Source organism: Puma concolor, chromosome B1 (genome assembly GCF_028749965.1).
Source record: "Puma concolor isolate L17-30 chromosome B1, mPumCon1.1.hap2, whole genome shotgun sequence".
In the NCBI taxonomy this organism is placed as follows: Eukaryota; Metazoa; Chordata; class Mammalia; order Carnivora; family Felidae; genus Puma; species Puma concolor.
Genome location: NC_141670.1, coordinates 36079773 through 36095472, shown reverse-complemented (window position 1 = coordinate 36095472; position 15700 = coordinate 36079773). Strand labels below are relative to the sequence as shown.

The window sequence follows — 15700 nt, the reverse complement described above, 5'->3', positions numbered from 1 at the left end:
TCCTCAGAAGGCATTTGAAGACTGATGTTGCTATGGGGGTAGGGGTGGTACCCATGGGGTTGGAACTGTCAGTGCTGGGTAGGAGGATTAACTTCCCAGGCCTCGTCTTTTCTCTCTAGCTGCCTTCCTTGGGGACATCGCCCTGGATGAGGAGGACCTGAGGGCCTTCCAGGTGCAGCAGGCTGAGGACCTCAGGCAGCGTGCAACCCACAGGTCTTCCATCAAAACTACAGGTACTCTGGGTACAGGCGGGCCCTTCTATGTCCCAGAAATGGGTTCCAGAATTAGAGAAACAAGCAACCTCCCTGTTTCCCAACCAGGCCCTCTCAGGACAGAGGCTATGAGCTTGAACCCAGCATAATGGCTTATGTTCCCTTGGGATATCTTTGTCCCTTCCCCAGAGGAGCAGCAAGTATAGACATACCCAGGAGCAAAGAACTGACATTCTTTTTGCTTACAGTTTACAAAGTACTTTCACCAGCATTATCTAACCTTTCCCCAACCACCTTCAAAGGTAGATGTAGGACAAGTCCTGCATTGCAGATCCAGAAACTAAGACTCATGGAGATAACATGACTCATTCAAGATCACATAGCTGGTCAGTGGCAGTGCTGGGACAGGAACCCAAGCCTTCTCACTCCAAATCTGATGCTCTTTGCTCAACACCCCAATCCCTCCCAGCTTCTCCTCATGCTCCCACTTTGCAAGCTTTTATACTTCCTTCAAAGCCCATCTCAAGAGCTTCTCTGATGAAATCTTCTCTGATCATCCCCCAGGCATGGTTATCCATCCATTTTCTGTGCTCTGTCTGCTCTCTGTTTACCGTATTAGTGTCTCACTCATGGAACCATATTTCAATGATTTTTTTTATATGTCTATCTCCCCAACTGGACTCAAAGCTCTTTAAGGTCAGGGACGGGTCCTTCTTATCCCTAGGTGTGGCCCAAGCACCTAGCAACCCACCTGGCACTTATGAATGGGTGAGAGAATAGGAAGAATGAGTGCCTGGGCTGGTTTAGTTCTGTCCAGCTTTGTCACTGCTCAGGAACATGGTGCTGCCCACAGGGAGCCCTCCCACTGACAAAGGATAGGGATTCTTATCCAGAGCCCATTCTGCACACACTCTGGTGGTTGTCTTGTCCAGCATGAGAGAGGATCTTGGCATGGGCAGCCATGGAGTAAAGGTCAAACTTCCCAGAGAGGAGCTGGCATTGGAGGGGAACATGGTGGCCTGATGACTAGCAAGGCTTACTTGGCCTGAGAGGGGACCAGCAGACATGGTTCAAGCAGAATGGAGGAACTGGAGCATGTGGGCCTGCCACTAACTCACTAGGTGACTTTGGGCAAATCTTTGGCTTTAGTTTCCTTATCTGTCGAATAATACACAGTGACACTTGCACAGTGCATCCCAGAGAGCTACTGTGTCAAATGAGAACATATATTTGGGAACACTTAAAGACGTCAAGCTCTATATGCTCCACAAGGAGGAAGTTTTATTAGATGAGAAGTCAACATTTCCTGGTCTCAAGTCCCCTATAGTTCCTAGGAAATTAGTACACCATTGTTCTCTTTTTCAGTTTTAGTCCATTCTTGCTATCTGTGGTAGTTATGAATAGAGTTATGGAATAACTTTGTTCTATAAAGTCACTGTGAACACTGAATTAACAAATACTGAGTCAGTCATCACTCCTAGGAGAAATACAGGGTTAGGTCCCTGCAAGCCTCTTGTCACAACATTCTCACCAACTGATCAGTATGTAACCCTGTCTTACGTATGTTTCTGTTTAAAGACCCCTTATTTAATACACAGTAGATTCATTAACTTTGAGCTATAGCCAACAGGACTGTAACTTAGGGGCTCGACAAAGCATATTAACACACGTGTATTTTCTCCATAGGGCACATCAGATCCTTCTTGCACTTAGGAACGCTGGACAGTGGTCTGGTGCCTCTGTACTATCAGGGCAGAAGGGGGTCATTTTAAACAGCAAAATCACCAATAAAAAGTCCCCACATACAAAAAAAAAAAAAATGTGGCACTAAACAGACTATGAAAAAGATGCTTATTTACATTCTGAGAGCTGAACCAAGAAGGCAAAGTGTCACCTTGTTCAACCTCGGTTGGGTATGGGGGTGACTCATGTTTTTCACTGTCCTGTGCGTGTCAGTGATTGACCGTGAAAGAGCTAAGGTTATTGGTTTGGGGGTTACAAATAAATTTTAGTGAGTGGACAGGTATGGAATCCCCCCAAAATGCGGATAGAGTATAATGTTTCCCCGTACTCCTATTCCTTCACTTGCTACCAGTGTCTTCCTCTCCCAACACCAGGAAACTCTTCTACCCCCAACTGCCAGAGCACCAGTGGGCAGCCACAGAGGAGAAACCGTGGGAGATGGAGAAGCAGGTCCCGGAGCCGGCGGGCAGCCACATCCAGACCAGAGCGTGTGTGGCCTGATGGGGTCATCCCCTTTGTCATTGGGGGAAACTTCACTGGTGAGCATGATGTTGTGGGGCCGAGGGAGCAGCCTGCATCGGGGCCTAGCCTTGGGGCAGCCTTGTCATGTGTAGTGGTATGAGTGGTGTCCTCTGCCTATCTGTCCAACAAGAGGCTGACATTCTGGCAGTGGGTTGAGGTGGGCCCACCTGGACACTGTGGCAGCCTGGCCCCCTTCATCCTGGCAGGCAGTCAGAGGGCAGTCTTCCGGCAAGCCATGAGGCACTGGGAGAAGCATACCTGTGTCACCTTCCTGGAGCGCACTGATGAGGACAGCTATATTGTATTCACCTATCGACCCTGCGGGTGAGCAGGGGCCCCTGGGCACTGCACCCTCGGCCATCACCCCAGTCCACATTCTGCTCTGGGCACTACTGCTGCCCCATCTGGGCACGATCCTACATCATCTGTCCCCACTCCTGCCATCGGGCATCTTCCCAGGAGCTGCCCCCTGGTGTGTCTATGACCCCTGAACACAGCCTGGGCATCCCACGCTCAGGCCCCTCCCCTGTACCTCACTCCCTCACCCTCCTGGCAGCCTCGCCCGGCCCCTGAGTGGATGCACTCCCCCAGCTCGGGACCGCCCCCCTGAGCTGGCCCCGCCCTCCAGGTGCTGCTCCTACGTGGGTCGCCGCGGTGGAGGCCCACAGGCCATCTCCATCGGCAAGAACTGTGACAAGTTCGGCATTGTTGTCCATGAGCTGGGCCACGTCATTGGCTTCTGGCACGAGCACACGCGGCCAGACCGGGACCGCCATGTCTCTATCGTGCGTGAAAACATCCAGCCAGGTACGCACCTTGGCCTGAGTGCCTAGCTGTGTGCCACACCTGCCCGCCCCCCCCCTCCCCCCGCCGCCCCAACCACTCCGGGGCCTCTAGTAGGGGTGGGAGCTGCTTCCTGGAGCCATAGCTTGTGGTCAGCTCAGTGTTGTGGCAGCCCTTGCCCAGGGCCCAGGTTGGTCCAGACCCTGCCCCTGAGGCATCTGCTTCCTGCCAGTAGCAGCTCAGAGACAGAACATCAGTTGTGGAGCTGTTTGGGGGGCTGGGAGAGGTCCTGGTCCTGGACATGCAGGCCTTCCAGAGCAGCCCAGAGCCCAGCTGGCCTTGGAGGGAGGGGGGGAGGGGGGAGTTGGCCCATCCCCCATGCCACCTCAGCCTTTCTCTTCACTTTTGCCCAGTCTTCTGCCCTCTGCCTGTTCTCCCCTCTAAGGGTTTTTTTTTTCTCTTGTTTCTCCTGGCTACCCCCTCTCCCCTCCCTTCCTGCTTCCTTCCTCCCTCCCCAGGCCTCCTCTGCTCTTCCCTGCTTTCATCTCCCTGTGGTTCTAGAAATGGGTGCTTCCTTCCCATACTCTCTGAGCCTTCCCTCCAGCCAGTCCTCGTTGACCCTGCCCCTCTGCTGGACCGACTCTTCTAGAGACCCGCCCCTACCCCCCCAGACTTCCCTTGGCTGCTCCCTGGACCCTCAGGTAGGGGGGCACCTCTCGAGTACCTGAGGGGCCCCACTCCCCACCCTGAAAAAGTGGCACTGTGTGGCACACAGACCCACCCCTCCCACCCCCCACACCTTTTTCCTGGTCTTCGCAGGGCAGGAGTATAACTTCTTGAAGATGGAGCTCCAGGAAGTGGAGTCCCTAGGGGAGACCTATGATTTTGACAGTATCATGCACTATGCCCGGAACACATTCTCCAGGTGAGAGATGGGGCCTGGCCTCCTCTGGGGCAGCCTAATCCTGCCTTCTGTAGGGCGTTCTCTTTGGGCCTCTCACTTTGCACTGGGCTGCCCTGCTGGGGCAGTCACCAAGGGGGAGAGTGGGCTTCTGGGTGGCCCCAGCTCCCGAGCTGAGGACCCATGGATGCTGCCTGCCCTGCTGTCCTCTTCCATTGTGGGTCCATGGCAGGGCCTGGACGCACGAAGCCTAGTACTGTGGACCCCTGGGATACCTGGCTCAGGAGGCTGAAGTCCAGCCATTTTGCCTGACACATATGTATATGCTGTGGCTCAGAACTGTATCAGCCAAGGGAGCTGAGCTTTTCCCTCATCTGTCAGCCAAAAGAGGACACATTTTTCTAATTGGGGGCATCCTTTGTAATCAGTTTGCCTTTTTGGAACCGGCTAATTTGCACAAAGGCTGGCTACTGCCCTGAACTAGCCCTTTCCTCTGCTTACAAGCGCACACACTCCTCCTGGGGGCCCACATTCCCCGAAATCATGACCGGAACCCCCAGAGGTAGTGGCCCAGCCTCTGCACCGGCAGCTTCTCCTTAGCAGAGTGTGGGAAACAGCCCCTCCCTGCTCCTTTACAGGCTCCCCTTCCAAGCCTGGCCTTTCCCATGCCTGGCTCTTTCCTTATCCTCTGTCTGCAGTCCTGCTCTGTCCCACGCACAGTGCCCCTCCTCAGTCTCCCTGCCTCCAGACCTGAGGGAACAGAGACCAAGGAAGGGTGGTGAGGTCATCCTGCCCCCCACAGCCACAGACCTCCCCTGGACATTTCCCACCACATCCCACCCCACCCCCTGCTGAGTTCCACCCAGCTGGGTGTGAGTCAGGGACCCTGGGGAGGCAGAGGGCCGCCTGTTTCCCTTCGTCCTGCTCCTCCCAGATGGAAACACCCAGGACTTAGCAGGCAGGAACTGGGCAGGGGGGACAGGAGACATGGATGGATCCGGAGTTGTGTGGTCTGACCACGGTGGAACTTGTCAAAAGCAATCCGTGCCAGCAAAATGAAGCACTGGCCTTGGTAGTCCTGGGAGAAGTTCAGTCACGGCCGAACGAGCATGAGGGGCCACAGAAGCAGAGGCTTGGTGAGGCTAGAGACATGGTCGCTAGGGGTCCCAAGCTCTCCTGAGGCTGGGGGTTGGACCTAGACTGAGCCAGAACACCACTAGGTTCCCAGGGCATGTGGAGCCTGTGTCCCTGACCTCCCAGCGTATTCCTGGGGCTCCCCCAGGCTCCAGCAGTGTGGCTGCCACGGAGCAGGGTGGCTGCTGGTCAGTGGGCAGCATAATGACAGGGTGAGCAATCTCCACCCGTTCCTGACCCTACTGAGGAATGTCTGGGCTCTGGCAGGGTCGTGACCTTGTGTACACACAGGCACACCACCCCTCCCTCCATCAGACTCTCACCCAGATCGGACTTTTCCTCTTCAGGGGCATCTTCCTGGACACCATTGTTCCCAAGTACGAGGTCAATGGGGTGAAACCTCCCATTGGCCAAAGGACCCGGCTCAGCAAGGGGGACATCGCCCAGGCCCGCAAGCTCTACAAGTGCCCAGGTCAGGGCAGGGAGGGATGGACCAGGGAAGGGTGGAGGGCAGGGCCTGGGGCTGAGGAGGTTAAGGCTGTAAGTCTTAGAGAAGGCCAGCAGCTGCCTGGTGGTAGGGGTGGAGGTACCCAGGCAGGGGCAGTGTTCAAGTTAAGGAACCAAACTGGGGCTGGGATCAGGTGGTGAGGGGATCAGGTGAGATACTGAGCCATGTACCTTTGGAGGGTCTGGGAGAATAGGACAGTAGGAGCAGTAAAGGGGACTAGCAGAGCAATTCTCAGGGACGGAGGTAGAGTGAGGCCCACCAAAGGAGCTTTGACCTTAGCTCTGGAAGCCATGTTGCCTGGACAGCAGGGCATCCTGCAGCACTAGGCCAAATAGGTCCAATGGTGTGGGCTTATGTGTAAAGAGCACGGAGTGGATCTTAAAGGGACAGGACCACCCCAGACTCCTTCCTCTGCTTAGCCGCTCTTCTCTCCCCTGAGTGATGCCAGAGTTCAGGGCATGGGAAGCCAGGAGGTTGGGGGCATTGAGCATCTGCAGCCAGCAGTTCAGTCATTTCCTTTCTCTGACAGCTTGTGGAGAGACCCTACAAGACAGCACAGGCAACTTCTCTTCCCCTGAGTACCCCAATGGCTACTCCGCCCACATGCACTGCGTATGGCGTATCTCAGTCACACCTGGAGAGAAGGTAACTGAGCGTCCCCTCCTCTGCCAGGACCCCAGAGTAAGAGAGCGTAGTTGATTGTGGCTGTGAATGACCCACCTGGGAAATGTAGACCCATTCACTGCACAAGAACGATGGAGCACTACCTTGAGGAGGGGCTGACTTACTACTCGAGAGGCACTTTTCCAAGGTCTTCTCAGATCTATCCACAGGGTTTTCCTGTGGTATCTGGACCTCTCACTCACTCCTTTACCTTCAGTGTCCTTCCGTGCATTTTTATTGTTCCCAATAGTCAACTTTAAGACTCTATTCCTCTTGATTGGAATATGGTACTTAATGTACTCGTGCAGTCTTGAGCTTGACTAGATTTTATTACTGGTCACGTTGTTCATTCCAACAGCTCTCAAGACCATTTGGAATCTGAATTCCACCATTCAGCAGGTGCCATCTCTCTTACTCTGTCCTGAGCTCATTTGATAAGCATGTCTTTTCCGGGTCTTCTGAAACTGGTCTTTGATTGAAACATTGAACATGACATGAATCAAAGCAGAGCCAGGTTCCCTCTCTGAGCTGACACTGTTCATCTGCAGACTTTGGGCAGATTTATTCCACTGGCTATGATACCACTTGCTACGCTACCATCCAGCCATGAGTCATCACCTTGTTGACTGCGAAGTGAGCTTCTCCGACCACGAATTTGTCACCTTTATATCCCTGGCATAGGAAACAGCTCATAAATGCTGAATATATAGATGGATTGCCTTACCAAATCAAAGCCACTGTTCCACCAGTTGGTGAAACACCTTTTAAAAAGGAAATGACATTTGTCTGATGTGCTTTATTTTAAGTGAACCTGAACCAGCTCCTAATAATCAAGTGTCTCTTTTCTAAAGGGTAGCAGGCTATCTGTTTATTTGGGGATTGACATTCAACTTAGTGGGTTGTGATTCCCAGGATTCACTCCAAACCCCTCTTCCAATACACACGCGCACGCGCGCGCGTGCGCGCGCGCGCACACACACACACACACACACACACACACACACACACACACCCCTTTTGGAAACTGGCAAAGCTTTTGTTCTGAGTTTTCGAGATTACAGACACTGATCACATCTGTAAGTTATTTGAATGTCCTCTGATGTCATTTTTGAGCCTAGAGGCAACAGCCAATTTAAAGAGGTGCTCACTGACTCCCCTCCAATATGAATGAGTTTCTATTCCCTTTCCAAACTATGCTTCTTTTACTTTTTGCAATTTGAAGATCATTCTCATTTGTGGTAGTCTTTTATTGAGGGTTGAGTAATTCCGTCATCTCTCTCAGTTAACATTCTGTCACCCTCCCTCAAAAGTGAACCCACCCTAGGTGGCTCAGTCAGTTAAACATCCGACTTTGGCTCAGGTCATGATCTCACAGTTTGTGGGTTCGAGCCCTGCATCGGTCTCTGTGCTGACAGCTCAGAGCCTGGATCCTGCTTCAGATTGGATTCTATGTCTCCCTCGCTCTCTGCTCCTCCCCTGCTCATGCTCTGTCTCTCTCTGTCTATCAAAAACAAACATTAAAAAAAAAATTTTTTTAAAGTGAACCCATCCCTTCCTTGTTCTTTTTCTTGTTCTGAATCTAATTTAAAAATTGCTGTCCTTTTTGCTGTCTTGTTCTGACCATTCTCTGGCTTCCTTTATCTCTCTGCCAAAGGTCTCCACAACTTCCGCTTTTGGAAATCTCACAGCAAATAACAATAAAAACAACTGATATTATTGAGCACATGATTGGCCAGGCATGTGTTAAATTCTTTATGTGTTATGTCTTATAATTAACACAACAACATTCTAGGCCGGGTGCTAATGTTGTCCCCATTCTGCATATGAGAGAACAAACTTGGAAAAATTAAGTAACTTGCCCAAAGATTATGACACAAAAGTCCATGATTGCAATACTGTGAATTCTAAACCCTGTCCCACATCAACAATTGCTAAAGTGCCCTTCCAGAGACCTGTGTGCTCACTACATACCCGGCATTGGGGACAGAGAGATGCATGAGAGAGTCCCCAGCCCCTGAGGAACACAGAGTAGGGTAGAGCGTTGCTTTTTTTCCTGTTCAAGAAGTTTGCTCAGCCAGCAGGGATATGCCAACCTTGGTCAGGATCAGCTTCTTTCCCTGTGGTTCCAGGCTGGCATGGGCTGGCCCTAGTCTCTAGTAGACAAATGGACTTGCCCCAGGAGCCTCTCTGTGCCTTAGGCATGCTCCCTCCACAACACCCAAGAGACTCCCCATCCTTTTTCAGAGGCCTGCCTGGAGTTCCAGGGAGAGAAGTAGGCTACAGAGAAAAATTTCAAACTTTTCAGTGCGTAGCTGCAAAAATAGAAAAAGTAAAATTCACTCACAGTTCTGGATCAAATTGTAGAGCTGTAATTGAGTCAAAGATGGAACCCTGGGGGACAGGAACCCTCTAAGGGTCTGCAGAGGCTGGGGAGCCAGGGAGGATAGCGTCATGAAATAATAGTGACCATTCTTTGCTGTTTACCCATTACGTTTCAGGCAAAGTATTAGGCATCTTGTATGTATGACCTCATTATTCCCCACATCAGTTTTGTGGTGCAGGTGTTCTCGTCCCTTCTGTGCAGATGAGGGAGTCGAGGCTCAGAGGGCATCAGTAAATCTGCCCACGTTTACACAGGCAGTCATGGTGGAACCAGCATTTAGTTCCAAGACCGTCCAACTCCAAAGTCTACGCTCTTTCAACAGTCAACCTTAAATAAACTCGCTTGCATTCGTGGGTGGACTTTGATGTTTCTTTTGTGCTGAGAGGTTGTTTTCACTTGCCTCCTAGTTCTCTGCTTATTGCCAGAAGTTTGAGTGATACAGAAATTTTATGCAAGGCAGGGATATATCAAACAAGAAAGAGCCACTTTGGAAGGCTTCTTGTAGGACCCCCATGTCTCCACTGCACGTCATTAGCAGCTGCTCCAAAGAAGACTTAAGAGTGTTTCCCAAGCGACAAAGCCCGCCCCTTAGGAGCAGGAAAGTGGTTTCAGGAGATCATGGTCCATTGTTGCAGCCGAGCCAAAAAGATAAGAACTTAAAATGTCTTTTGGCTTTGACAGTGTCCACCCTCATTCCCATCCCTGCCTTGTGATATCTTGCCTATTCTTCAAGTTCCAAATTCCGCTCCTCTGTAATGCCTTCCCCAACCCCACCTCCAGTCCTCCAGTTGGGCAGCTATGACCCCTCCCTTAAGTCCCTGCTTCCTGGTGCTGAAGGGTGTAGGGCTCTGAGGGTGAAGGGAAAGTTGACCCTCATTCTTCATGCAGCTGTTAAGCAAAATTGACTGGCAGGCCTGGGGAGGCCACATGGAATATAAGTTTAAGGGTTTAAGTTTAAGACCCGAGTGCCTGGGTTTGACTCCCAGCCGTGCTATTTGCTAGATGCATGATCTTGGGGAAGTTACTTAACCACTCTGTGCCTTTGTTTCCCCGTTTGTAAAGTGGGTCTGATGGTTGTGCCTCCCTCATGTGGTTGATACAAGGATTAGACAAGTTAATGCACGTAAAGTGCTCAGTGCTGTGCCTGGCACATGGCAGGAATTCCATCAATGTTGGCTGCTACTGTCATTCTGTAGCCTTTTTCTTTTTCTTTCTTTTTTTTTTTTTTTTTTACATTTACTTAGAGAAAGAGCACATGTGCATGCATGCATGCAGTGGAGGGGCGAGAGGGATAGAGGAAGAGAGAGAACCCCAAGCAGACTCTGGGCTGACAGCTCAAGGGGCATGACCCCACATAACTGTGAGATCATAACCTGAGCTGAAACCAAGAGTCAGATGCTCAATTGACTGAGCCACCCAGGTGCCCAATGTCATTCTATAGTCTTAATCTATTAAATCGGTAATCCCTGGTCGACTTCCTAGGTCCCCCTTTTGCCTCCTTCTACTTCCAGATTCTGGGATGAACCATTTCAAATTTCAAAATCTTAAGCAAACTCAACTCCGACAGTGAAATTAACTTTTTTTGAGTGGCATACACAGTACTATATATGTGTGGCATGTATGTATATTGCATGTGTGACACATACATGTGTCAATGTTATAAACTTTCCATGTATTGGTTTAATTCTCTAAGTCCTATGAGGTTGGTACTATTACCATTACCATCTTATAGATATGGAAATGGAGGCACGAAGGTGTTCAATGATGAGCCTAAGGTCATACAGCAAAGTCAGACTGAAGCCAGACTGTGAGTCCCCGGGGGTCAACATATCGTCCCAATTGCTCCCTGAGAGCATCCAACAAATGTGGGGAGTGCTGCCCATTTGTGGGGTCCACTTGTGGACACTCTGCACCCTGTTTCTCATTGAATCCCCCAGCTCTTTATGATTACTGCTGTTTTTTAGACAAAGACACCAAGGCACAAAGAAGTCAAGCCACGGGCCCATCATCACCAGCCAGGAAGTGGTAGAGGTGGCCAGGTTTTCTTTGGCAAAGGGCAGTGCCCCTGCCACCAGAGCACAGCTGTTTCCACATGACAGAAGCCATTACAACTCTTAATTAGACATCTCTGGTCTCAATATAGCCATGGTGTGCCCTCCTGGAGGATGCCTTTAACTGCCAGCACAGGTCTCTTCTTCCTGAGCGAGGTGACAACTGCTTCCTCCTGCCCCATAGGAGGTCTCGGGTGGGTCCTTTGGGCTTCTGCCTGTGGGCGTGGTTCTTCAGGAGGGTGTGAAGCCATCCTCCCTGGACAGAGCCAGCGTAGTTTCCGAGGGCGAAGGGAAAGTTGCTGCTGTTCTTGTCAGCTGCTGAGCAAAACTGATCGGAGGCCACATGGAATCGTGGTGAAGGATGTAAGTTTAGGAGCCAGACTGCCCTCACTCAGCCCTCTGCATTCCTTCGTCCATCCAGCAACTCCTTAAAGATGTTTTTGTTGTTTGTCAGATATAGAGATAAGTATTTTGAAAAGTATAGGAATTCATATGGTAAAGAGTGAATATTCTGCCCTGGGTCCTCCTCCAAATCCCACTCCCCAGAGGCAACCAAACATTGGTAACACTTGGTATGTCCTTCCAGACTCTTCTAAGTATGTGTGCGTGCATGTGTGTATGGATATGTGGTCTTATGTAACTTGCCTTTCACTCAGCAGGAAATCATGGTCATTGTTCCATGTTAGCGCATCAAGTCCTACCTCAGACATTTTGATGGTTGCTTAACATGCTGTCATCCCCATTCCTCTGATGTTTCATTTAAGTTTTTTCCAAGTTTTTATCATTACCAAAAATGCTATAGTAAATATCTCAAACCTGAGATCTTTATATACTTGGGAAAGTGTATCTATAAAATAGATTCCTAAAAGAAAAATTCTATCCAAGAAACATTTATTAAGCAACTACTACATGCCACACACCAAAGATTCCATATCGAGTTAAATAAAATTCCTGTCCTCATAGGGTTTACATTTTGGCAGAGTAGGGGTAAGGGGGAGACAGACAACAAATAAAAAGTAAATGCGATAGGTCAGATGGTAATAAGTGTTATGAAGGAAATCAGCAATAGGAGATAAAGGAGTGAGGTGGGGGTTACTGTAACATGTGGGATGGTCAGAGAAGGCCTCATTCACATCAGGTGAGTTGGAGTAGAAATGGATAGGAAGTGAGGGAACACATCAGGCAGGTAGCTGGGAAGAGCTTCTAGGCAGCAAGTGCAAAGGCCCCGAGGCAGGAGCAGGCTTGGTGTGTTTGAGGACCAGTAGGGTCCATGTGGCCAGAGCCAAGTAAGCAAGGAGGAAAGTGGTAGGCGATGGGGTCAGAGAGATAGCAGGGGGCTAGATTATAAATGGCCATAGAGGACATGGTAAGTAAGGACTTTGGATTTTACTCTGAGTAACATGCTTTAAAGGATTTTGAGCAGTGGGGAGATATGATCCAATTACATCATGAAAGCTCTGCTCTGCTGGGAGGCAAGATCAAGAGCAGGGACTATTGAACTAATCTTGGAAAAAGATAATGGTAGAGCCAGGACTGAGAGTTCAAGAAGGGGTACAGATGGTTTGAGGAGAGAGGAGGAGAATGTGAAAGGTGTGCCTGGCAGCGCTAAGGACGCAGTGGAAGTCAGTGGTCTCAAATTTCAAGTGAGACAAGCCACATGGTTGTATTTCCTCTAACCATGACTTCAGCCTCCTGGGAACAGGCACAGAGTAGGTGGAAAGTTGGATTTAAGCAGGGGTGTGGTTTTCCAGTGAATACAATGAGGAGAAAAGAGGAAAAAGAGAGTTGAGGTCCTGTACAAGGAGGTGATGATAAAGATGGACCATGGATTTGCTTTGAAGTGAGGTGACTGCCCCAGGCCTTTGCCACTTCATCTATGTCCTACTTTGGTCATTGATCCAGGCACACTGTCTGTCTCCAGAGCAGGAGCAGAACAGATTTTCAACTTCAGTTTTTCAAAATACCAGGACTTGTATCTTTATAATAACAATAATAACACTCAATGGTGACTAATAATCATCAAGAGTAATAGGGTGCACTTTTCAAAACCTGGTCTTGCTTGATTTCATCTCAGAGTGCCACAATTCATAAATGTTTCCCCAAACACAAACACATTTCAACTCATGTACAAATCAAAAGAAAAGAGGCAGGATGGGCTACGGATTCCAAGCCAGGCAAGGACTGATGTGAGTACGTGGAGATAAAGGGTGGGAAAACCCCATAGGCTCAGAAGGTGGAAGGTCATGGTGAACTGGAAGGATTGTTGGACTAGGTGTATGGAGCAAGTGAACGAGGAGAGATTGGGGCACGTGGATGGACAGTGGAGTGCTTGAACTTAAGCTTATGGGGGATGCACAGTTATTGATGATAACAGGGTCTAGGGCATGTCATGCCATGTGTGGCCGAGAAGAGGTGGAGAGAGGAAGTCAGGGAATGAGGAGGCCCAGAAATGGGAAGGGTCATCTAGGTGGCTATTGAAATCACCAAGAATTCTAAAGGGGTCGGTGTCAGGGAGTGACCGAGAGCCAGAGTTATTCTCTGACCATCGACCGTCACAGCACTGACACATTCTCTGACCATCGACCGTCACAGCACTGACACAGGCTACAGACCACAGTTGCCAGTGCCTGCTTTGGGATCTTTTTCATTCTCACCTTCACTCTGACTGTCTCTAACTGCAGTGAGCCAGAGGGGAGATACACCTTGTCCCCTTTTCCTCCAGCAGAGAAGCCAGCTAGACCTAACAGGTGGGTTCCTGGGCCATTTGTGTCCACTGTATACACCTCTCAGGTCACCATGAACTGTTCCTGCTTGTTGGACTCTAGATACAAAAGAGGCTTTGGGGGCACATTCTGGAGACTACTAAAGCAATTTCCCTCTTGGAAAGTGTACCTGTCTACTGTTAATATGCCCACCGGCTGGGGAGAGTTGGTATTTACCAAGGTGTCAAACGTTCCTCCAGTATTACATGACCATTTGATGAGTTCAAAGGCTGAAATGGGTTCATGAACAGGAGGCACTTAGGGCAGTGGCTGTACCTACGAGGTGCTACTTCAGGGTGAGGTGCTCTTTCCTCATTTCATGCTCGTGGCAGCTGAGGTCAGAGAGGTTGGGTGATTTACCCAAGGACTCCCAGCAAGAAATGCAGAGGTGATGTTCCAACCCAGGCCCATGTGTGTGGAGTCTGAGTTTTTTTACTCAGTGAGCTTTTCATGTGTATTTCTTATCCTTCTAAATCATGTGTATTTCTTATCCTTCTAAATCCTAAGCCCCTTGGGGCGCCTGGGTGGCGCAGTCGGTTAAGCGTCCGGCTTCAGCCAGGTCACGATCTCGTGGTCCGTGAGTTCGAGCCCCGCGTCAGGCTCTGGGCTGATGGCTCGGAGCCTGGAGCCTGTTTCCGATTCTGTGTCTCCCTCTCTCTCTGCCCCTCCCCCGTTCATGCTCTGTCTCTCTCTGTCCCAAAAATAAATAAAAAAAAAAAAAAGAAAAAAAAAATAAATCCTAAGCCCCTTGACAGGGACGGATGTTAAACCCACTCACAGGAAGGATTCAGATCTGGTATTCCCCTCAGCAGCTAGCATGACCCCTTGCCTAGAATCAACATTCAATGAATATGTGATGATGGGTGACTCAGCCCGTCTCTCTGCCTCTCCTCTCTGGACCCTTCATTTCCATTTCAGAGCCCCTGGTACCCACATGCCACCCTGGACCCTTCCTATCACTGACACCTCATCCCTCTAATGGTGCTGTGATTGGTGTTGTTTAAGTCGACCAGGAGGAGAGATGGGTTTGTTTAACCCAAACCAGTGTCTCCTCACTAAGGGGATCAGTAAAATGAGACCTCTGGTCTTATACAGATATTCAGCAAGGCCATGTATGTTAAGTGATGACTGAGTTATCTGAGAAAGCTGGCTGTCATTGGCAGACAGCTGGGGAGAGGAGTGCCGTCTCTGCACCAGGAGCTCCTTTTCTGAGCCCCTTCACTATTTATGCAGAGTGAGGCAGGCAGTGGTCATGGGGCCGGCAGGCCAGGCTGGTGGGGAGCTGTGTAACCCTCTTCTCTTCCCATTTCCCCTAGATCATTCTGAACTTCACGTCCATGGACCTGTATCGCAGCCGCCTGTGCTGGTATGACTACGTGGAGGTCCGAGACGGCTTCTGGAGGAAAGCACCCCTCCGAGGTAAGGCCCACCCCCTGCCTCCTCTGTGGAGCCTTCTTTTTTGTGTGAATTGAGGTCTAATTAACATGTAATACCCTCTTAGTTTCAGGTATACATCACAGTGATTGAATATTTTCATGTATTACTAAATGATCCCCATGATAAGGGTAGTTACCATCTGTCACCATACAACGTTATTACAATATTATTGCTTATATTCTCCATGCCGTACATCACATCCCCATGCCTGATTTATTTTGTAACTGGAAGCTTGTATCACTTCTCGGCCTTCTGGCTAAGATCAAGTGTACAACTGGAAGCTTGTGTCTCTTAATCTCTTTCACCTATTTTGTCTACCTCCCACCACCTCCCCTTTGGCACCCATCAATTTGTTCTCTGTATCTATGAGTCTGTTTCTGTTTTGCTTTGTTTGTTCATCTGTATTGTTTTTGGATCCTACATATAAGTGAAATCATATGGTATTTTTCTTTGTTTCACTTAGCATCATACCCTCTAGGTCCATCCGTGGTGTCACGAATGGCAAAATCTCATTCTTTTCTATGGCTGAGTGATATGGATAGCCCACATCTTATTCAATCTATTCATCTACTAAGGGACACTTCGGTTGCTTCCATCACCT

The 15700-nt window shown here is 49.6% G+C and overlaps 1 protein-coding gene across 3 annotated transcripts in view; it reads left to right on the top strand.

Moving 5' to 3' along the window:
- The window catches only part of BMP1 (bone morphogenetic protein 1), a 43935-nt gene that overhangs the window by 7452 nt on the left and 20783 nt on the right, over positions 1-15700 (top strand). For 2 of the 3 annotated variants that reach the window (XM_086703485.1, XM_086703487.1), the window contains exons 2-9: positions 120-233; positions 2330-2494; positions 2684-2801; positions 3106-3284; positions 4080-4185; positions 5643-5767; positions 6333-6448; positions 14979-15081. In XM_086703485.1, coding sequence (XP_086559611.1) covers positions 120-233; positions 2330-2494; positions 2684-2801; positions 3106-3284; positions 4080-4185; positions 5643-5767; positions 6333-6448; positions 14979-15081 — 1026 coding nt within the window. Of the gene's footprint in view, positions 1-119; positions 234-2329; positions 2495-2683; positions 2802-3068; positions 3285-4079; positions 4186-5642; positions 5768-6332; positions 6449-14978; positions 15082-15700 lie in introns of those variants that run through there. The other variant, XM_086703486.1, reaches the window with a different exon arrangement.